Source organism: Sander lucioperca, chromosome 8 (genome assembly GCF_008315115.2).
Source record: "Sander lucioperca isolate FBNREF2018 chromosome 8, SLUC_FBN_1.2, whole genome shotgun sequence".
NCBI classification, from domain to species: domain Eukaryota; kingdom Metazoa; phylum Chordata; class Actinopteri; order Perciformes; family Percidae; genus Sander; species Sander lucioperca.
In genome coordinates, this window is record NC_050180.1 from 22,464,300 (window position 1) to 22,487,390 (window position 23,091).

General features: G+C 39.3%; 1 protein-coding gene across 6 annotated transcripts; it reads left to right on the forward strand.

Annotated features, from left to right (window-relative positions):
- Positions 1-10: 10 nt before the first annotated feature.
- Positions 11-23,062, forward strand: cobll1b (cordon-bleu WH2 repeat protein-like 1b). 6 transcript variants are annotated; one of them, XM_031298382.2, is made up of 15 exons: positions 449-489; positions 708-788; positions 14,552-14,740; positions 15,695-15,899; positions 16,011-16,236; positions 16,408-16,452; positions 16,544-16,638; positions 16,813-17,049; positions 17,180-17,309; positions 19,270-19,492; positions 19,586-19,674; positions 19,846-20,163; positions 20,203-21,287; positions 22,313-22,459; positions 22,551-23,062. In XM_031298382.2, exons 1-14 carry the CDS (start codon positions 449-451, stop codon positions 22,421-22,423), a joined length of 3,075 nt encoding a protein of 1,024 aa, XP_031154242.1. In that variant the 3' UTR covers positions 22,424-22,459; positions 22,551-23,062. The 6 variants fall into 6 exon arrangements, with proteins under 6 accessions (XP_035859818.1, XP_031154233.1, XP_035859817.1 ...); XM_036003925.1 differs by lacking the exon at positions 449-489 and adding an exon at positions 11-162 and having other exon boundaries at positions 19,846-21,287; XM_031298373.2 differs by having other exon boundaries at positions 179-489; positions 19,846-21,287.
- The last annotated feature ends 29 nt before the right edge of the window (positions 23,063-23,091 follow it).

Genomic DNA, 23,091 nt, shown 5'->3' on the forward strand with positions numbered 1-23,091 from the left:
GATGTGTTTTCATACGGCTTATTTCAAACTAAATGGCTTTACTTGTGTTGTTTTACACGGCACGGTTGTGTCGGATTGTTGCTTTGCATGTTCTTGCATCTAGATGTAAACTTGGACACGATACCGTTATGCTAAACACTTCATCAGGATCCTGGAGGGAAGGTAAACTGGATCTGAGAGACGCCCCACTTTTACAGCTCAATGTTGCGATGCAGTGCTTGGATGTGCAGAGAAAAGTTGGCAGAGTTGTCAACGGTGTCGGGGGCAAAATGATTTAGAGGTGCCAGACTTTGTAGTTCAAAAGGAGGGGGGGAAATTTTTTTACCACACTGGAATGGTTTGCGTAAAAGGCGCAAAACACGGAACTTCAAAACGGAATTATGGATAATGTATCCAAACAAAATCAGTTTGTAGCAGTCTACAACTAACTTTACCTTTTTAAAGACTGATGGAAGTTGACAGCTGCGTCGAAAACCAACTACATTCATGGTAAGACAGGATTAATACTTTTAATCGTTTGCCCCATTTCCAAAAAGAAGAAAAAAAGGTTCATATGACTTAACTGATGACATCATGTGGGATTCGCCCATATTTCAGTATTTGCCAGTTTTCATCACTAGAAAGCAGAAGGTTAGACTAGCTTTATAACATTTAGTATGTAAACTGTTACTAAAAATGAGTTGTGCTTTTTGTTTGTGTTTGACTAGTCCGAGGGATTTTGTTAAACCAATGAGTTTAGTCATGGATGATCATGGATCCCAGCCCCATCCACGGAGCTCTGGTCTGAGGTATGTAGAACTGTCATCTGGATTACCAGCTGTCAAATCTGTGTATTTTTATCCATAATTTAACAACAACATTTAAGAGAGTGTGTCCAGTAGCCTTTTTACTTGAGATTTTTTAGAAATAGTAGTCTTAATTTAACCTCAACTGAGCCAAACCTCCACGCACTTAACATTATTGTTCGGAAAATAGAATTATAAAACAGATTAAGAAAGAAAAATAGAAATAAAGGCCTTGCTTCTTTCATCATGTACAAATATACCAAAATCAAGTTCCCTACCAGTGTCTAACTCTGTGGTGCTGACTGAGGCAACCAGCTGTTTTCTGTTTTTTTGTTTAAGGTGTGAGTATAAATGCCCCCTTTGTAAAATAATGCAACTTTCAATTAACATTCCTTTCACTCAGTACATCTCAGCAAAGTCACAGTTGTTGCAGACGTTTCAACCTTTGAACTCTCCTCATTTCCTGCTCTCAGGGTTTTACTGAGAAATTGCCTTGACCATATGTAGAGGTCATGGGAAGTATTTTGCAGGCAAAACATTGTGCCTCCTCTGTCTCCATGATGAGCCTGATGATCGTTGCTCTTGTGGAAATCATGCGTTCACTGGGCTTGAAACTGATATTCTATAAAATACACAATCGTCATAGTCAATAGTCGGAGAAATTCACAGTAAAAAGTGCCGTGAGTATATGACATGATGGAATCAGTTTTGGTTCAGGGACTCAGAGATGATGTCAGCTGCTTGTATTTCAGTAGATGGAATCATTAAAAAAGGAGGGGAGTGAGTTTCCAGAGCTTTTTCACAGAATCACCACTCACTCCTGCTGAGTTTTTTTTCTCCAGATTTAAGCTAGAGGTGAGATGGAGAATTTGAACATATGACAGTTTCCAATCCAGTATTCCATGATAGTAAAGTTTCCAGTCCTGCCCTGCATACTGTAGTTTCCCATTTGTAAAAATAGCATTCCGGCACATCATATGCAGTTTACTAAAAAAAAAAGAAAACACTCACTTTTAACCATATTTCATAAGCATTGTGTAATCTGGGAGCCACACTCCCTGGCAATGGAGAACAGCAGACAACCTAAATCTCTCTGTGGTTTGACTTTTATTTGGAAAAGTAAACCGCACGCTTCCATAAGCTGCTGGGGTGTGGGGGGAACGCACATGTTCTTTGTCTTATTTGTGGCTTCTTATATTTGGTGCCAATAAACGTGCTGCTTCATATGTGCAGTCATATGTGAAGATTTCATGTGACCCCCAAAGCTACGCTACATTTGTTATCTAAATACTGAATCTGCCAGAATGACTGGGCTGGCTGTTCTCCAAGCAGAGACACCACTAGCACACACAAGACATATGGTACACTATTTAACATAAGGTAGTCTTAACTTCTGTACTGTTTGACTGTGGTCATTGGAAAAGAGTTTTTTTAAATGCAATAATCGGAATAATTAACAACCATTAAATCATAACGGGTGCATTTTTTCCTTCTTAATTGTAAATAGAGCTGCAAAGATTAATCGATAATTTGTCCACTAATAAATGAATTGCCAACAATTTTGGTAATCAATTAGATAGAAATTCTCTGATGCTTCTTAAATGTGAATATTTTCTAGTTTATTCAACCCTCTATGACAGTAAACTAAATATCTTTGAGTTGTAGACAAAACAAGACATTTGAGGACATCATCTTGGGCTTTGGGAAACACTGATCAAGATCTTTCTCCATTTTCTTACATTTTATAGACCACACAACTAATCGATTCATCACAAAAATAATTGACAGATTAATCGACAATGAAAATGTTAGTTGCAGCCCTAATTGTAAATCTTCAAGAGGCATATCAGTTCAGTCAATCAACTTGTTATATTGCACTGCTTGGAGCTGGCCCTGCTAATTGGACACACCTTAAACCATGATCTCACATGTCTGGCTTTCTTCAGGGCAGAATGTGGAATTAGTTAAGGTATTGTGAATCCCCACAGCTGTTTCCCGATATGCAGGCAGTCCAAGGGCACAGCTGCTCACATGAGTCTACAGAAATTATGGCTGGCAAAACCTAGACACTTGAAGCAAGTGGGCATTGCGAGTTGAGACATTGTGACACACACTTGTTTTTGCTGTGACTTAACATTTCACAACAACTATATGTGTGATCAACTTTTAGGCTTCCAGTTTGTCGAAACAAAAGACAAGATAAACAAATCACAAGGCTTCCGAGAACACTCAAGCAAAACACAGTGTCTTCTCCTCAAAATGATCCTCCAGAGACAACAAGGCTTTCTTCGTTCAGGAAAATATATAATTTGGTCTACAGCATGCTGACCTCAGAGTGCCCACTCAGATCATCTGTGCTTGAAAAGCAAGATAAAGGATGTCATTCAAAGATATCCACCCACTAGATGTAATAAAGCAAGAGGAAAATCATCATTAATGGCCAGCAAGCTTGTCCTGGCAATAAGCTGGTGTGTCTTTGTATACTGGGACGTTTCATCTCATGGCTGCTTTCTGCCTCACAGGGCTAAAACAGACAATATGGCTAACATCCAGGGGACAGGGAATAATGGGTGGCCTTTGTTACCACACTGAAGCCAACGCATTGACCGTAAATACCATTGAATACTGAGTACTGGAACACAATGAAACACTTTTTGTTAGTTATTATAACTCATTTTTCTTTTTATCTCTGAAGTTGACATGATTAAGTATTTATATAATATTGATATTGTGCAACAGTTTGAATAGATTTGCTGCAAAGTTTCTGCCTGAACTTGAGTCTTGGGCCCTTTTTGTTTCTGTTATGCACTCTTCCAGGGCATAACAGTTGGATGCCTCCCACTCTCAGCCTGTGTAACACTCAGAATGACCTAACATGAATACGTTCTTTGTGTACTCTCAATAGAAACTTTTACTTATCTTGATAAAATTCAGCATTGTATGTGACAAATGAACACATTGCTTTGATTTGCTTGACCTTCATTATCAGTGTTTGTCTTGGTTGGATGAGATATTTATAATACAAAAAGCCTAGCCAATCACGACTGGTATTAGTTGAGTTTACTACCGGTCTGTTTAACAAGAACTTGACAAGCTGTCTAGCAATTATCCAATCAATGACAAATCATAAATCCAAGCTTAAACCAATATTAGGACAACAAGGTGTATTGGTATAACATGGGAAATACAAAATTGCACACCTTAAGATGGTTCTCTAGATGGCACTATCACTGTGCATATGTTCATACTGTTGTATCCACCCAGATGTTTGTGTGTATGGGTACGATGTGCTAGTTTCTGGTGAATTTTGCATAATATCAGATTGGTAATGAACTGATATACTGAACCGTATCATCTCCTAACATACACTGTAGCAAGCTAATGAAGCACGGCATGACACAAACAAACAACAGCCAGCAGTTTCAGTGAGGATATTCACATCAGGGGTACAGTAAGTAAAGCAAGCAGAGCTACTTTGTATTAAAGATCCGGTCACTTTGTTTTTATTCAAGCTGTATTTAATTATCTACTATGCCTGTGAGGTGCTGCTTTTTGTCCAAATTGATCTACAGCATTTAGTTCATGCTGTAAAGAGGAACAGAAGTACATACAATTCTTCAGAGGTGAATATTGGCCACTCAGTTTTTTTTTTTCAAGAAGATAATTGAAGGAAAGACCATGACATTAAAAGATGAGCACGGTTATGTTCTTGCCTTGAGATAGTATGTGAGACAGGGTGTAACCCTAGTGACATTAAGATTAAATGAACTTGAGCTTTGTGCAATACTGAATATTTTGTTTACACCATTAGCAATAAAATAAGATCCAGAATGGGCCCGTTTTATTGCGGAATTACTGTTTGAATACTCACTTTAGAACCCTTAGTTCATGTGATGAGAAAAGAGGGAAAGCATGCTGCTGTGCCTTTTTGAAAGATGCCCCACTGCAGACAATGCTGCATTGTTTCACATGAAAAGATGCAGTGTGATAGTTATAATCATAACTCCAGGGGGAGCTTTCTCTCTCACCAAGTTTTTTCCAAACTGTTGTTTTCCCTAAAAAAACACATATTTGGTCAAGCCACCAGAAGTTAGAGTGATAATTACCTTGTCTTTTCTGTGCATCTTATGCATGCATGCTTGTTTGTTTTTCTTTGCAGAACCATAGGTTTGTTTAGGTGCAGTGTTTAGGGTAAACATATTTGAGCTGCTGTGAGATAAGGTGAGGGTAATGTACCATAGCACACTCCAGTTCACAGAATAGAATGACATCCACTGTTTGGGGGCATTGTAAAGGGAACTGAGAGATCATCTCGTATAATCTCAAATCTCATTACCTAACTGGCTGTTAGACCTGCTACTCCACCGCGGCTCTGCTGTAGTATTAGGCACTGTACAACATGGAGTGCAAGAGTGAGCACTGCAGGGAGTAATACTACTAAAATGAGGCGGCAAACGGATATTACACGCTGCATTGAAAAGCTAATAAAGTCACAAGATTGGTCCTTAAGTATTTATCAGAATTTTACACAATGATGTTTAGGCGCCCTGAGAGTTTGAGTGTTACCAGGCCTGTGCTGTGGGAAAAAGGTTTTTGTTTTGCCTGCAATAATAAACGATACACATAGGAAGTGGCAAGTTCTCATAGGGTCCCTGTGCTCTTTTTCTCCCTAATCTCCTTCCATCCCACACTGTTTATGAAGTAATGGCCTTTCCAGACCTCCTTTAAAAAGCTTGTGTTTACTGACCTCTCACCAAATTACCAGCTGTGGCTCTGGCCCCGTGTTTTTCCTCAGGGACCCCCCCCCCCCCCCCCATCCCTTTTCTCCTTAACGCCACCCCTTTGGCCTGCTCCTACACACTCACATCTCCATTCACCACTCTACCTCCTTATCATCTGATGGTATTTGGTGGTGGTGTTTGTAGAATGGGCTGCACATTCTTAAGTGAAAGTGTAGGGCTACTGATAACGGACTGGCAATGAGCACTTATTTCACCATGGAGAATCAAACTTATTGCTTCCGTACCAGATGGTGTACAGTTTGCTTTGCTATTTTAGATGAAAAGCTTTTTAATTTTAATATATTGTATAGTAGTATAGTGTTGATTAACTGAACAATGACAACATCAGAAAGACTTTCAAAAGCTGTGCTTTCTCTGGCTGGATCTGTTAAGTGCAAGGTGCTGACGGCCTCTTTTGACAGCTTTTACTCACAATTGTACCTGACTGCTTTCATGCTGACTGCTTTCATGAATGTTTATTGACTTTAGAATATTGTGTTAGTCACAGCTTTTCACATTCATGTTTAAGTTAAAACTGAAACAATTATGCAGTTATTGAAGAAAATTATCCCTTGGGAATTTAATGTTTAAGGAAAGATAATTGAATGAATCATCACAATCCAAATGTGAGGCTCCTCCTCAGTGTTTTACATGGAGGGAAAATATATGTTGTTTCATGCCTTTGTTTGTCAGTATCGCTGTAGTTCAACCGACACTCAGCCGACACTCAACCGACAAGTATACTAGCATAATTTTCTGATGAGTCAGTTCTGCAGAAGGTGGGGATTTGAAAAGTTGCCAGTGTTCTTTCGTAATAAAAAGCAAACACAGAAGTATCTGATGAAATTAGGGAGTGGGGAGTCCTTTAGTCCCTCTGACTCCTTTTGTTGTTTTACTCTGATAATCACATCATCACCAGCACGATTAGAGTTATCATTCATGATAATTCAGCACATTTATTCTAGTCTTTGTCAAGTTGCAGAGCTACCAAAGGGAGCGCATGCTGCAGTGTGTTTCAGTGTACTGTTGCTCCACTGGCCCCACCCACAGGTTCATGTCTGCACAGGGAGGCAAAGCTGCTTACCTTTCTGCTCATGACCGCGGGGGGAGTGCCACTTACACACTGTGCGCTTGAGCTTTTAGAGACGCAGCAAGGGGGCAGACAGGATTTAGGTAAAGGGGACAGATTTCTGATGTCACAGTTTGGGCGTGGCATTAAGGTGGGTCTTTTGAAGCGGTGCTGATAGTGTTAAAGTCTGTCTGACTACTCATGGGACATACACAGCAGAATGGAAATGATTTGAGCGGAGACAACTTTAGGCAAAGAGGTAAGAGTGTGGTATGAAATGTTGGCAAAGTGAGAGGAAAAGCAGGTCTGTCACACCTGCTCCAAATGTTTGGTTCTTTCTCCTTGTAATGTCTTTAATATTATCTTTACAGCACAGCACCGCTGTCACTGACTTCCTGTAAAAGTGTTGGAGAGGACCTTGAAATATTTTTGTGTACTAAATGTGTTTTGACTTGAAGTAGGGGTGTTGGGCATGTTTGAGCCTGTACATTTGACTGCACAGCTAGCTAGTAAACTGCTACTGGTAGAGTGCTGGGAGTGTTCTGGTCATTGGAGCATTGAATTGTTGCTCTTGTTTCTTAAAAATATTTGGGGTGTTGTTTGAAAAGTGTGACAGAGCAGAAGGGCCTCTTCAAAACCTGTTTGTTTCGTTGTACATGAACCCACCATTCCCCAAGGGGCCATCCTGCTACCCAGCAGCTGCTAGCATACCACAGTAGGCATTTCTCCTAATCCTCCACCTTCTCAGAACCTCAAAGGGAAGATACATTTCTACCAATGTTTGGTCTGGTTTCTTCTCTGGGCCGCTCCCACTTTCTCATTGCTACATACATTTGATCTAGGTTTTGCCTGAAGGGATTTTAATTGATTGGGTGGAAAGAATACACAGAAGTAACTGAAATGTTTCTGTTAAAAGCAACGCCAGCTGGACCAAAGTGTAAGGGAATGTAGAGAATTTCGATATTCCTTTGTTCAGCTGGTTGACTGCTGCTGGTATTACGATTATTTTTTTCATTTTTGATTACTTATAACAAAGGACAGATATGTATTGCCACCATTCTTCAAACATTCTCTCTCTCCTGTGTCTCTCTCTCTGTCATTCCATCTTTTTCACACATAAGCACAAAAGTATTTGAAGTATTTTTACACAAGGAGAACCATCTGGATATTATACTGGCCTTTCGTTTTCCTTTATCATTTTGAGGTTGGTCAGTAGAAGTTTAGCTAAAACCTAATCAAACAGATTTTAGATTTAGAAATTTTGTGAGGCATAACACCAGACGTCAGATTTAAGTGTTTCACATATTCACCTCACAAACCAATTGAGGGCTAAACCAAGACGCTACGTACGTTCAATACAACATCATAGCATGCAGTATTTATTTATCACAGTGCATATTTTCTTCAGAGTCTATTTGTTTGCACCACTGAAGCTCACAAGATCATATGATGAAACATAACAAATGGCACAATGACAACAGGCCTGTTATTTCCTGGTAGGCTGTGATCACGTCTGTCAAGCATGTCTTCTGGTATTGAATGGGCTTGTTTGTGAGTGTCAGACCTCCCAGGGAAACCCTGTGAATGAGGCATCAGCAAAGTCAAGCTTCAACACGTCTCCTCTCATTCAGCAACACATCCTGGGCTTCTGAAAAAACACAGGCCTGGGTAGCACAAACAAACCGGCCTGTGTGTCCGTGTCTGTCACCTGTTCGAGGTGTCTTGAAAAAGTCATTGATGACACAGCTGTATACTGGGCTGACCCTGAGTCTGAGGCATGGCTATTGTATATTCTTTCCATAATAATTAATTCAAATATTACATGGCATGTTTTTCTATTGAAAATCACGACAGCTGTATCAATTAAATAAATCAACTTACAAGGCGGCTCAGTTTTAGAGCATTTGTAAAATGTGTGGAAAAGGAAAAAGTTTAAACACGATGCTAAAGGATTATAATCCCATTGCCAGATAAACAGTCAGAGACATGAAATCAGGACTTTGTACCTAGTAGAGACCACAGTGTGAATGTCTGTTTTAGCTAGTCTGTTGAAATATTTGCAGGGAATTAATGGCCTTCATGGTTGTATGGTGGTTCCACACCTAAAATGTGTAATCTGTTTATTATTATTATTATTATTATTATTAGGGATGTCCCGATCAGGTTTTTTTGCCCTCGAGTCCGAGTCATTTGATTTTGAGTATCTACCGATACCGAGTCCCGATCCGATACTTCTATAATAATTCAACTTTATAATACCTCCAGACCGCAGACATACTTGCGCTTTCCGCTTCAAGCTGCTTCCGTGTTCTACTTTGCCGGCATTTAACCAATAACGTCTCTGCAACAAAGTGATGTCATGCCGCACACGCTGCTGTTTCTGTGTGGAGTCAAAAGAGTCTAACTCTGTGCCACCGCATAACTATAGATGTGTTAAAAAATAATGAGAATATATATACATATATATCCAAGTCCTGATCGGGAGGTAACGTCCGATTCCGATCGAGTCTGAAACCACGTGATCGGGCCCGATTTCCGATCACGTGATCGGATCTGGACATCCCTAATTATTATCATTCATCCTACACTCTTCTAAACTGACCAGATGGGGATGAGAAGGGTTACTTTTTAACACTTCAATATATAAAAGCACTGCTGCTGATCCCTAAATAAAATTACAGTTAACTGTAATTTTCCCTTGGGGATTAATACAAGTATATCTTCTTCTTCTTTTTATAGTTAGGTTCCATACTACTGTGATTGTGTTGGATAAAATGAACAACATAGTGACAATTTAGCTGTTTGTAGACCTAAAATGTAAGCATTTGGCTTCAGGCTGCTGCTCTCGGGAGCATCTGTGTACAGTTATGGAAATCAGTCTCTTACATTATGCAATTCTATGTAAAGTGGAAATTTTGTGTGCTAATATCAAATCTTCTGGGGACGAAGTGATACACTAGTGGACAAAGTTGATGATCTTGTGTAAAGCTTGTCTAAGGGGTGACACACACACACACACACACACACACACACACACACACACACACAAATCAACCTGAATACAACTCATAGGTGGGACTAAATCAGTGTTCATGTGTGACCAAAATGGACACAGATCCACAGGGGAGCATGTTTAGTACATTTTATGATGATTTTCTTTTTTTTAGATTTTAAATAAAATTGTGTCAATGTGTCAACATGAAGCTCAGCCATCAGTGAACTTTAACTGCAAGACTTTGGACTGCATTGATTTGTCTCGCTAAAATCCAAACAATTGGCGATCAAAATGGTTTAGAGGCATTCACATTTTTAATCTAATCGTTATAACTGAACTTGAAAATACAAGGTGCATGCATCGGGGTTATGAGTGGGCAGTTCTCTACTTCTTCCCTCTGATTTCGACTTTCTTCTCAATGGAACAGGCTTTGTTCGGTTTATTTGATGGAAATGATGACAGGCAGATAGAGGCCTTTACTTTTCATTTCAATCATCCAGATCAGTCAATTTGAAAAACAACATTTTTCAGTGATTTAAAGTGCCCATATTATGAAAAAAACACTTTTTCTGGGATTTGGGGTGTTATGTTGTGTCTCTGGTGCTTCCACACACATACAAACTTTGAAAAAAATCCATCCATGCTGTTTAGAGTGAGATACGGTTTCTGAATGTGTCCTGCCTTCAAAATCGGCACGGCTTGTGACGTCACATGCCGAAACGAGCAGGCTAACCGCAACCATTAGCTCGTAGCGTTAGCATGCTAACGCTAGCATGCTACCTCGTTCTCAATAGCAAAGCACTGCTACAACACCACACAAGTTCACCATAATCTACAAAAGAACTACTTACATGTGCGCCCTCATTTTGAAGTCTCCCAGCTAATCCTGCCTTGTAACTGACCGAAGTTGTAGAAACAGCCTTTCTTTTACTGTCTATGGAGCTAGCTAGCTGACATGATCTACATCTGAGCTACTGGGCATGTGCAAGTGCAATCAAAGATAGTACAGAAGAAGAAGAAGAAGAAAAGAGGTCTCACTCTGTAGCTAAAACAGAGACCAGCTGAAAAGAGGATCTGCAGCAGTGAGAGAGAGAGCAGTGCAGTACAACAAAAATATGGTGTTTTTTGAAAATTAAACCATGTAAACCTATTCTGGTACAACATTAAAATATAATAATGAACCTAAAAATGAGCATAATATGGCTGCTTTAATTTACTTTTTCATATAAAACAGACAAACTCCAAAACAAGCTGACAGACATAGACAGCCCTGAAAATTGATGTATCAAGAGAACCTGACCTGATGTTGTTATGGCAACATGTCAGCATACAGTTGCCTTCTTGTAGTTTTTTGCCATATGTCAAATGTTAAGTCCATAATTCACTTCTAGTTGGTCTCCAGCAACTCCTCAATTTTTAATTTAGAAAAATGTCTTACATTTGCCTACTAGATCTTCGTCTGTCTTCACCAACTGCTTGATAACTTTGTCTGCTGTCTGACTGTCTGGCAGTGAATTTAAAGCGTGTTGCTGGAAACTGGGTTGATGAGAGTGGTAAGACCGAACCATACTGTAAATGTTGATTAATGGAGCTTTAATTATGATGCAAATTTTATACAATGCAATATAATAGGGACGTGCTAAATATTAAACTACAAGTAACCATAGCAACAATACTACTCAATTACAAACTAATGATTGGTTAGGTCAGGTTAGGTTAGCATACTTGGATATCTTATTAACTCTGAAGGACCATGGTTGCACATATAAATAAAACATACATACCTACATTGACAAAAGATTGTCTGTTTAGTTTACAGTTTTTTTCGATTGCTAAACGACACTGGTCACAACTGAAACCACATATGCAAAACTCTAACTACAGTCTGCATTACCAACAGTCACCTGAGCTTAAACAGTTCACATCACCTGCAAAACTCATTCCAAGCAACACAACTCTTCACACACATCTCAAAACAGGCTCAGTGCAGCCAAATACTATGAACAGTCCTCACTGAGATAACACACACTGTCACTCAGAACACGCTGAGAGTAAAAACACTAGCATCAAACACCAATACAGAATGTACTAACTTTTCATCTTTACAGTTTGAATAATTTAAGTGACTTTACCCAAACAATATTTTCTTCAAGAAAAGAGTGAAATTCTTTTCTTTTTATTTTATACCAGTAAACAAGGTACGCAAGAATGAATGAAAATCCTCAGTTTGTTTACCTACACTATGTTACTGTAATAGATATACGTTTTTATTTTGTATGTAGTAATTTATGTAATTACTGGAAATGTTACAAACTAAAGGTACGTAATAGTTCAGAAGTTTTGCAAGTTTTTTTTATCAACACATTAGATGTCCTCTCTTGCCATGAACCTGCATTATCTATACGGTAAATACAAATGACTGGTGTTCCCATTGCTTACACCTCCATTACTTTGTGAAAAACAGTAAGTGCACAGTTTTACTATAGTAAAGGAAGTGTTTTTCACATTTTTCAACTGTGTATGTAACCTCAGACATCTTACCTGGACATATTGGTATCTTTGCTCTTTTACCTGTTCACTGTTTCTCTCAAACGGTACAATGTGTAGCGGTTTCATTCTTATTTGGCGTTTCTTTTTCCAGAAAAATCTTTCCGAGCTTTCCCTATATATATATATTTATAATAATATATTTTATATATATATATACACAGTATGTGTTCACTAACAAGTCTAAAACAAGACACCTGCTTAGGCGTTCAGCTAAAATTGCAATCGGCAGTGTTTGAAATGCACCAGGCTGAAATTTATTCTGTTTTAAATGTGTGGTTAACAGTTTTGACAGCAGTGTGTTAGCATTTGAACAAAGTGCTGTAAATCCACAGTGTTGTGCAGGTAGTGGTTAAAGTCATGGTATAAGTGTGTAGAGTGTGTAGAGTTTTGAAAACTGTGCTCAAGCAATGAAAAACGAACTAGAGTTAGGTTCACATGAGCTGCTGCTGTGCAGACTGTAGTTAGAGTTTTGCACTTGTGTCTCCAGTTGTGCCCACTGTCGTTAAGCAATCGAAAAAAACTGTAATATATTGTTTGGCCTCCTTTAACTGTTTAGTTTTACTGGCACAATCCGATTTAGTAATTACTAGTCTGACTCACCGGATGTAGACTGTTGGTATAAAGCCTGCCATTGGCTATCTATATCTGCTATCTCCACTATCTCTTCAGTTTATTTTTTCAAGAAAGTTGTTTCTGTCACATATACCAGAACAGAATCAATAAAAAATAAACAGTTCACAGTATATTATTTGTTATTTGGGTTTGCTCTTAATTGTCTGTGCTAGATCGTGTGGCATTATCATCATGGCAACTTGTGCTCTTGGCTCAAAGAGGAACAGATAAACAAGTGTGTTTCTGTTGTGTCCCACTGCTTACTGCTTGTTTTTATGTTGTTGCCTCAGCTCTTCTTGCAGTTTCTCAAATTATTACACTGCCTTTTGTCTGGCTGACTTATGATTAGATAAAACAGCACACATTGCTCAGCACATGCATAGAATATAGCAGACACACACACACACACACACACACACACACACACACACACACACACACACACACACACACACACACACACACGTGTTTACATTTACATATATGTTATAGTCTCAGGACAGCCGCTGCCATAGCAAGACTAATAATCCCTTGCTAGACGTGCCTCGGTGAAGCCTGTGACCTTGCATTGCTCGGATTCCTTTGTTTAAATAAGCAGTGCCCCCACCAGAGACTTTACAGGCTATAATGCAAGGTATTGGCTCTGCAAATGCCTGTTTTATCTATGTGCCGACTGAATGATGTGACAAATGTCTCTAAGACTATTGATTCTTTGGCCCAATGAACAACTTATAATGTTGCGGTACAATAGTGTGTCATTAGCTGACCTTGATGAGATCTTGCGTTTACTTTGGTTTGTTATCATAATCTGCAGCTTTTTAATTTAAAGCGAATGGTAACACGTTCGAAAATGTGTTCCAACTAGTCTTAAAACCTTATAATGACAACCCTGCTCAAATCAAATCCATGCTTTTGTTTACCGACAGCAGGTTTTTATTGTTCACCACCTCTTGGGAGCATTTACGAGAATGGTGTAATTATCTTAAATGCGTCACAGATTTACTATGGTGTGAATGTCCAACAGAAAATCTTGGTATGAATGAAATCAGTGGCATACGAATTATATTCGCCTGTGGCATACCTGGTCAGTCTGTAACCTTCACAACTGCTCTCTCCCACACTTTATTATTGATACCGTTTCCAGGAATGTTAAGCCAAAACAAACACTCAAAACATCATTCAAAACTGAAATGTGTTCATCATAGTTGGTTACACTGAAAACAAAATCCTAGCACACTAAGTACTGTATGTGTGTTCACAAATGCATAGGGTGTTGGCTCTACACTAAAAGGAACATACACTACACTGTAAATCAATTTTTACCACAACATAAACTATGCAGTGTAGTGTCTACAGTTAGAGAAACTTTATCCTGCGTCTTATTATCTCTCACATGTCTGTCTATTCACAGCCATTTCTTCAGGCTCAATGGGTAAATCTGTCCACTTGGTTGTCTTGTGACTTGTTTGCAAAGTGGATTTGAGCTTTTTCATGTAATAGCCTCACTGCTTTCTAAAACCTGAGGAAGAAAGGATTCCTTTCATGCTGTCTGCTGCACTTTGATTTTCAATCAGATTATTGCCTGAGATAGCAGAAACAAATTCAATGTTGTTTCTATAAAATGCACACAAATGCACGTACGTGGGAAAACCATTCATCTCTAAAGTGTTTGTCTGGCTTGTGTCAAAGTAAAACAGACGTTTTACAAATGCTGAACCAACTCTGAGAATAAATTACACTTTTTCTTGTCCAACTACAGGGTGTCGACCAAAAGCAAAGCACCATCCCCGCCAGGACTAAAAAGGCTGGATTCCCCAGGTTTCTCCCAGTGGTACCCAGGAAACCCTCATTTAACCATGGACCAGAAGGAGAACCTTATTGAGAAAGACCTCTCTCTGGTTGTGGTTCTGCCAGGCGGAGTAGAAGAAATGACCACAGTCCATGGAAGGTATAGTTTGCGCACTGTAATGCAATTTGAGCGAGGACACCATTGTTCATACTGAACATTTCAATACCGCATTAAATACTACATCATGATGTCAGATTACGTCATCACATAAAGTGCAGTTCCAGTCAGACTGAGTCAGATAGGTGGAGTAGCTGAATGTGTGGTTTTAGTTAATATTTGTACTAGAAGCACAATTGATTGCATTTCTTTATTTTTGTTCTATCTCCAAATGATGTGAGTAAAGAACTCCGAAGATTCTCTTGATTGCATGCTGTGGTGCAATAAGAACACACAGATCTTACAGGTTTTTAGAATAAGGTCTGTGTGTCCTTCTATGAGTCTGCTCACTCACACAGCTCAGACTTTCCATCAACAGAGTTGACTTAAGATATCATTATCTTTCTCACAATGCACACAGTTTACAAACATTCTTTCCTGGGTGTCTTTTGCACCTTGGCCTCTTGAGAAATGACAAAGACTTATTCAATATGAAAGGACTAAGCACTGAATTATTTAACTTCTTTTCTTCCTTTAAACCTGTTCTAAGTGCCCACACAACAGAGTTAATGCTTTATTTTGAGGATTAAGTTTAAGGGATTATGTTTAAATTGTATGATCAGTGTCGGGAGAGCTCCATGCGACTACTGTTACTAAGTACTGCAACTTACTGTAAATTTGCTTTGTATTGTTTCCACACATTCTGCACAGCTTCTTTAAATTTAAACTTTTATATTGTGTATAATATGTTTTTTATTTATCTCAACAGTTAGACCTGACATGATGAGTCAATTAATATGATGCCAAAGCACACACATTTTTTCTTGATTTCAAAATTGCTTCGATCAGAATGTGTTTTGCATTGTGTAACTGGCACTTAACCAGATTTCATCACATGTCTCCCCTCTTATGCCAAACTAATTTTGTTTGTTTTTTCCTGTCCTCCATCTTTTTTAGCAAACCTCTAATGGATCTATTAGTGACGCTTTGTGCAAAGTATCACTTGAACCCATCGAGCCACACCTTAGAACTGGTCACCCCCAACAAGAACAACAGCAAACTCAAGCCCAATGCTCTCATAGGAACTTTAAATGCAGAGAAGATCATACTTAAACCTAAAGGGGAGGATAAAAACAAGAAGACAGGTCCTCAGATGCCTGAGGTACATTAAACACATGACACCATGCTTGTATATGCAGTAAACACCTTTATTTGTTTGTGGTAAAAGTAAAAAGATTTTATCAAATCAAGTGGCACATTTTGTCTTCTCCAGGCAACTGTACGGATGGTGATAAACTACAGAGGGACCCAGAAAACGATACTACGAGTCAGTCCTCGAGTTCCCCTGGCTGAACACTTACCAGCCATCTGTGAGAAATGTGAATTTGACATCGAGACCACAGTTCTATTGAGAGATGTCCAATCACTGGCCCCTTTGGACTTGTCCAGCTCTCTTAATGATTATGCAATAAGGGAGGTTTATGCAAAAGACACTAAAGGTAAGTGCTAATGTATTTAAAAAAAAAATCAAACCATACTGCATATGGCAGGAGATTTTTGCATATTAAACATTCAGTGTTTGTCATGCTGTACCACATGAGCTCACGTATGTGTTATTGTTGTATATCCCACTTGTTCTGCACTAAATCTCATGCTTGTTGACCTTGCAGGACAACCTGCTTCTCCTGTGTGTCCAGCCTCACCAACACATGCAGGTATTTTAGTTTGTAAACTGTATGATTGATATCAACAGAGCTGTCATATTTCTGACCAATGTTATCTTACAACTGTGTTTATTTTTTTCAGGAAGAGTAATGCCAGGCAAAGATAAAAATCAGAAAGAGAAAGAAAACAAAGGCCTTTTCAGCAAGTTTAGAAAAAGCAAGAAAAAATCTGACCAGGTAATGCAGTGTGTTTTAATGTACTGATTATGCAAAGATACATCTATTACAGAAGGTAACTTTAAATGTTCAGAGGGAGGTTTGTTGACTTTGGTTTGCCATTGGTTGACATGCACTATGTTGTTTGGGAACAGGCCTCTTATCATGTTCCGATTGGATGTTTGTTCTTTAAAGGCAACGACAGCCAGTGCCCCAGCTTCTCCTGTGCTTATGAGCAAGCCTCGACCTCTCAGCATGGCCTTACCTAGCTCAAACTCATCTCCGCTCAGCTCCCGAACATTACCCACCGATGTGCCAAAGAAGAGACGTGCACCCCAGCCCCCAATCCTCGTGTCTCAGAGCTGCCCCTCAGACCTCAGCACTCGCCGGAGACTCAACTCTGAACCTACTGCCCAACTGGACAGTGACCACGTGAGTGAATATTAAGACACAAGCTCTGACATTTTAGCATCGCTCTGAAGACTTATGGTAGAATGACAGCCATGTGATTTCTGTGTTTAGGCGCATTGATAACTTAATTAGATCTTGTTATGTACCATAGATGGCTGGTTTAAGTCGTGGGTCCTCAGCAGAGTCTTCACTGAAGAGAACCAAACGCAAAGCTCCTCCACCACCCACATCCCCTAGTGCTGTTGTTGCAGAAACAGTTCCTTTTGATGAAAATGTGCAAGGTTTGTCTTCGTTTACATTTGTGAATTTTCATGATCACTCAGTGGGGCTGCAAGGTTCTTTTTATACATCGAGATTATTCCACTGCTGCTTTGAAAATAAAATATTGCCTGTTCTGTGATGTTTTGTCTTGTGTACTTTAGCCTTCAAAGATAAAGACAGGTATTTTCAAACTGTGCAGCATAAGCCTACAATTTATATTTTATTTGACTATTGTGCCTCCTAGTGGTCATTATTGAACATTTTAAACACTTCCTATAGCCCTGTGAAGATTCATGAACATGGAAACTATATGGTGGTCAGAGGATGGAAAATTATTCATCTAATTATGAACTCTGCAGATTCTGCTTCACTTAAGGATTTGTGCGGCACTAGTTCTGCTTTATTTAGTGTTTTAGCTCTTGAGCTTCGTCTGCCTGTTTTTCTGGTCTCTATGCTCTACCTCTTTTATCTACCTGTGTTAACATTCCTCGAGGCAGGCCTTTTAGCATTTTGTCTCCTCTTTTTCAATGCATACACTCACTTTTATCTAGTCAAGAAATGTCTGTGTAGAAATGAAAACTACAAACAAATGTACTGTATGCTGAGTAATTTTTGCTACATTCCAGAAAATTGTAGGTTCTGAATTCCCTGGTACTTTTCCTTGGTTGAGTATAATTATCTTGCTTTGACATACTTTCCTGTGATTGTGTAGACACATCTGACCCTCACTGTATTGTCCTGTGAGGGAAGCTCCACCCGTCCTGTATACAATTATGAGCTAAAACAAAGAATATTTTTCCAACAAAAATTAACTAAGGTCTGATCAACAAACATATGTGATTTATTGTGGCTTACATTACTGAAGTGATAAAGATAGGAGAAGACTAACGGCCTTAGATAAAATTGGGTTGTCGGTCATGCATTTAGTTGCGATTTTATTTGCCGAGGTTTTGACATCTTTGCCGCCACACTGATACATCGGAGGTAAATAGAAGTGTGTTTGAAGTGCTCATAGTATTGAAATTACATTCCAAAAACAATATCCTTGTTACTGTGGACATTCCACAGTATAAAGTACTAAAAACTATCCAAGGTCTGGGTTTTCCTAAGTAATCAGGATAGTATGTCTGTTGAGGTTCTCAACTGGTTTTAGCACCACAAACAAAATTCACTTTACTCCAAGTGTATTCTGATTAGACATTGCACAAACTAGTGTCCTGTATATTCCACACCCCATAGCGATAGCAATTTACTTTCTGTCTCTGCGTCTTTCTTTTCTTGTTTTCTTTATATATTTTTAATTTTACTGTTGTTCAGAAAACCTCACAACTCTTTTGTTTCCCCATAGTCCCTTGACCAGCGGCATACCTCTCAGACCTCATCAATAGAAAGTGTAATCACAGACTTTTTACGACTGCTGTCTACATGTATACACCATTTCCGTCCTCCCATTGCTCCTACTTTTTCAAACACTTAAGTTCACAGAGAAAGATGACTTCCTCTGCTGTTTCCCCAACAGCCCAGAGGTGCTCAGTAGAGCGAGAGATCAGAGGCTGAGAACAGTGAGAAGCTTCAGTTTTGTTTAAGTGGCCTTGCAATACCTTTTGCTCTCTGCTCCTCTGTGATGCACTTCCTTTGGGTGCTAAATTAAGAACTAGACAAGGGAGACTGAGATGTAAAAGATTAAGTGGAATTCATTCATCAGAATAAGCTATTTTATTGAAAAAGGCTGAATGTCTGTACCTATGAGTACTAGAGTACTCTGGTAGTAGATAAATACAGTTGAATGCTTGGTTTCTGGAGGTGTAAAAACACAATTGCAATAAAAATAATGACTTAAAAGCAGTTAAAGGACTTTTTTTTTTTTCATACCATTTCTAAAAGTCACATCACTGATCACCAAGCAACATTTTTCTTAAGATGCCAGGTACGGTAAATGTGAATGATTTTACATGACTTCTTTATGATGTTGTTTTACAGGGGGTGCAGCTGCTAACACACTGGAAGAGATTATGGAGCAAGAGGAGACCACTGCGTCTGTAATGTCTGCAACTGCTAGTGATACCCAGGGAGAGGACAGCAGCCTCAACATGTCTGCTGATATTTCATTCCATTCCCCGTCCCCAGAGACTGACAAACTGAGCACAATGTCCATGGAGGGAAATGGGGAAGATCAGTCTTGTGATCTGTCCTCAGATGGCAAGTACGAACTCTAGTATGACTTCTCCACCCTCAGAAATGTTTAAACATTGGTATTAGCAATACTTTGAATTATTTCTTTGCTTGACTTTTATAGACAACTGCAGAGCACAGTGAATGATTCTGCAACTATGAGTGATGTAAGGACAACTGATGGCACAGACTCATCTGAACTTGCAGATACTAGTGGGTTTGCACTTTGATTATAGTGATATTGTTCATATCTGTGCTGTGGATATCTTGCACCTACTAATGTATTTCTTGAATTTGCCGTACTATGCCAAAGTTCAAGTGTTTTTGCTTGTCAAAGAAAGTCAACACACCTGTCTCACAATACAAATTGTCTTTTCTGTACAGATAGTGCTCCATGTCCAGTTGAAAATGTAAGCCAACACCCAATCTGTGAAGAGTCTACACCTCAAAGTGTCCAAGGTGATTACAGTACTGTACCCAGCAGCCTCTCTCCGCCTGTGATGCAAGATGCAGAAGCACAGGCCTCTGTTCAGGCAAACACTGAAACCCTCTGGGAGCAGACTGACAGGTTGAAGAGCCTGGTGGCCACCAGCACATCACGCCCCACTGGAGAGGATGCTCAAGTGCAAACAGATTTCACACCACTACCTGTGCCTCCACAACAACACATCGACAAAGTCCCTTCCTCAGCTAATGCGCCTGGCTTTGAATCATCAGGAAATAAAGATACAGCCACTGCAACGGAGGAAGTGGACCTGCCTGATCTCAAACATGCCTTATCCCACACCTCAGAGACCTTATCACGCCTAGACTCAACACCAAGTGCTCTTGCCACAACAAAGGCACCATCTATTTATGCCACAAACTCTGAGCCAAAGCCCAAGCCTTCCAACGAGCTGACAAGGGACTACATCCCCAAGGTGGGGATGACAACGTATACTATCGTGCCTCAGAAATCTCTGGAGAAACTGAGATATTTTGAAGTTGCACTGACACTGGAGCTGCCTCCTGAAGCTCCAGAAGAGGGCCTTAATATTGGTTCTCTTCAGTTGGAGGAAAGCACAGCACCGAGGGGACAGACGGAGGTCTCAAAGGAAAAAAGTGAGCTGCACTCTACCACACCCAGGGAAGACTTACTGACTAGCACTGCTACTACTCATAACACTGTTAATGGAAGTATACCTGAATCCATTGATTCCTTGTCACCAACATGTTTACCTAAAGCAGATGACAAGATCTCATCCTCGGCTAATGGGACATCTGAAGCAGGTTCACCAGCAGAGGTCAAGGAGATGAAAATTCCACCCGCAACTAAACCTAAGCCTGGTTCTTTCCGCTTGGCTCAGCACAAAAAAACACCTGGGTATTATGTAACCTCAGCAGCAGAAAAGAATCTCAGCGCTAGTCCTGGTTCTGGCCAGAGGGAGGCTCAGGGAAGTGCAGAGAGAGCAAAGTTACCACCCCCTCCTCTACCACCTCCTGTGCAATGTCAAGAGGAGACAACAGGGGCCGCTAATATTGAGCTGAGCCCTCCTAAAAGGGATGACAAGAATGTAGCCATCATGCGAATGACTAGGCAAAGTAGTTTGCCATTTAAAGAGCCAAGCACAGGGTTAAGCTTGGAAAAATTAAGGAGCTTTGCAGCCCCTAGGCCCTATTCTCCTGCAACCCCATCGCGCTTCGCCCAGGCAGTGTCCTCTGCTGTGAAAAGGAGCCAGTCTCTATCCCATTGGCCCAAGTCGCCTCAGTCGCCTGTTTCACCACCCTTCTCCCCAATCAAAAGTCGCTCTTCAGTCATAGAGTTAGAAGGATTATCTGAACTCAAGGTGAGTTCTAATTCTCACAGCATACTTACATTTAAATATCTAAATAAAGATGAAAGCAGCAAAGGGCTAGTTTCTACTCATGAGACCACTGTCGCTGGGCTTTTTTCATATACTTCAACTCATACACTGAAATATTAATGCTTAAGTAGAAGAGCACTTTGCACTGCTGAGCAAAGCGCTTAAAAAGAGCAACATAGAAGTGGATAAGAGTGTGACTTATCCCATTACTTCTTTGGTTTGTTTGAAACCACTCTTTGCAATAGTGGGGCTTCTTTTTTATGCTGTATCAGCAATTTACACTGTGACCAGTGGTAAGTTATTGAATCTCATGAACATTAAAAAATCTTATAAGTAACAGAATAATTTGTAATAGTTTATGTGACCTATTGAGTTGAAACAGCCCAGGGTTTAATATAAACTTTAAAAGAAACTTAGCATTGGGCCTGTTTTTACCTATTTGAAATACTATCATGACGTTGAAAGACAACAATTCAATTAATTTAATTATTTCTGTAGAGATTCCACACAGAATAGACTGAATGATGAAGGCTGTATACCCCATAGCCCATTGCTATCTGAGCTTTAGATCCCTAAAGTCAATAGAACTTGCAGTTGTGACTCTACACTACATTATAATCCAGTGAAATATAGAATTTGATTTTCTGGTACGATTTATTATTTTATGGAAAACCTGTATTACTGTTATGCATTGTACAGTAAAGATTGTGGGCTTTTTACATTCATTATAAAAATAGACATCAGTAGTTAATAATAGACCAGCATCAGTCCTGCACTTAATAGGCTCTTCTCCTTACACTGGCATCATGGACATTGGGGCTATAGCTCCAATTTTGACCTGTAGAAATACTGTATTTACTTTTGTTGGACTCAGTATAGTTGTTTCATAGGCTTTAAAAATACCTGTTAAAAGGTACTGCAGTCTTGCTTTCTTTTTGTCTTTTTATGTTGTCTGACAGTAAGTCTTCAGTGATCACATAAATTGTATCTCTTTTTTAACATTGTAGGATGGTGAAATTAGAAAGGATGGTGACAAAGACTCCACTCTGCAGGGAGGAGAGGTTGAACCACCATCTTTTAGTGGGATTGTTCAAATGGAAGGAGAGAGCAGTCCATAGCAGTGCCTTAATTCTTCTGATGCAACAACATCTACTGTAAGCAAAATCAAACACACATTTCAATATGATATCATAAAAATGTTTCCACAACACATGCATAAACCATTGTATTTTTTTCTTCTTCCAGGAGGATCTTATCCTGTCTACTTTGAGCTCTCCAGAGTTTTTTAATCACATGACACAGACAGTCTTTTATTTTACCTCTTTTAGTAGTCTCCAACAGTGTACATACAATTATGTATTTTGATAATTAATAATTGCTGTATTTTGTTTTATTTTCTCATGTCATTAAGTACCCCAATATCCCTGGCGCTGATCTGCATATTTTATTGCTTCTCTTTTATTTTGTGTGATGACTATCTTGCATTTAATGCATTAGCCTACTGTTGTAAGTGAACAAGAACGGTAAATGGGAACAATTCTATAAATTATTAGAAAATGTATTATCTAAATAATACTGGATGTGTAGGACAGACCTGACCTATGGTACTTGTGTAGATGCTCCTTAGATTATACATCAAATCTATATTTAAATATTGCAGAGTTTTGATTAAGCTATGCAGAAATACACTGATGTGCACATCACACATGTTGTTCTTGTCAAGCAGTGTTGTTATGAATAAAGCTTTTATCATTTCAGTTTCCTTTATTTAATTATTTGCCTTCAT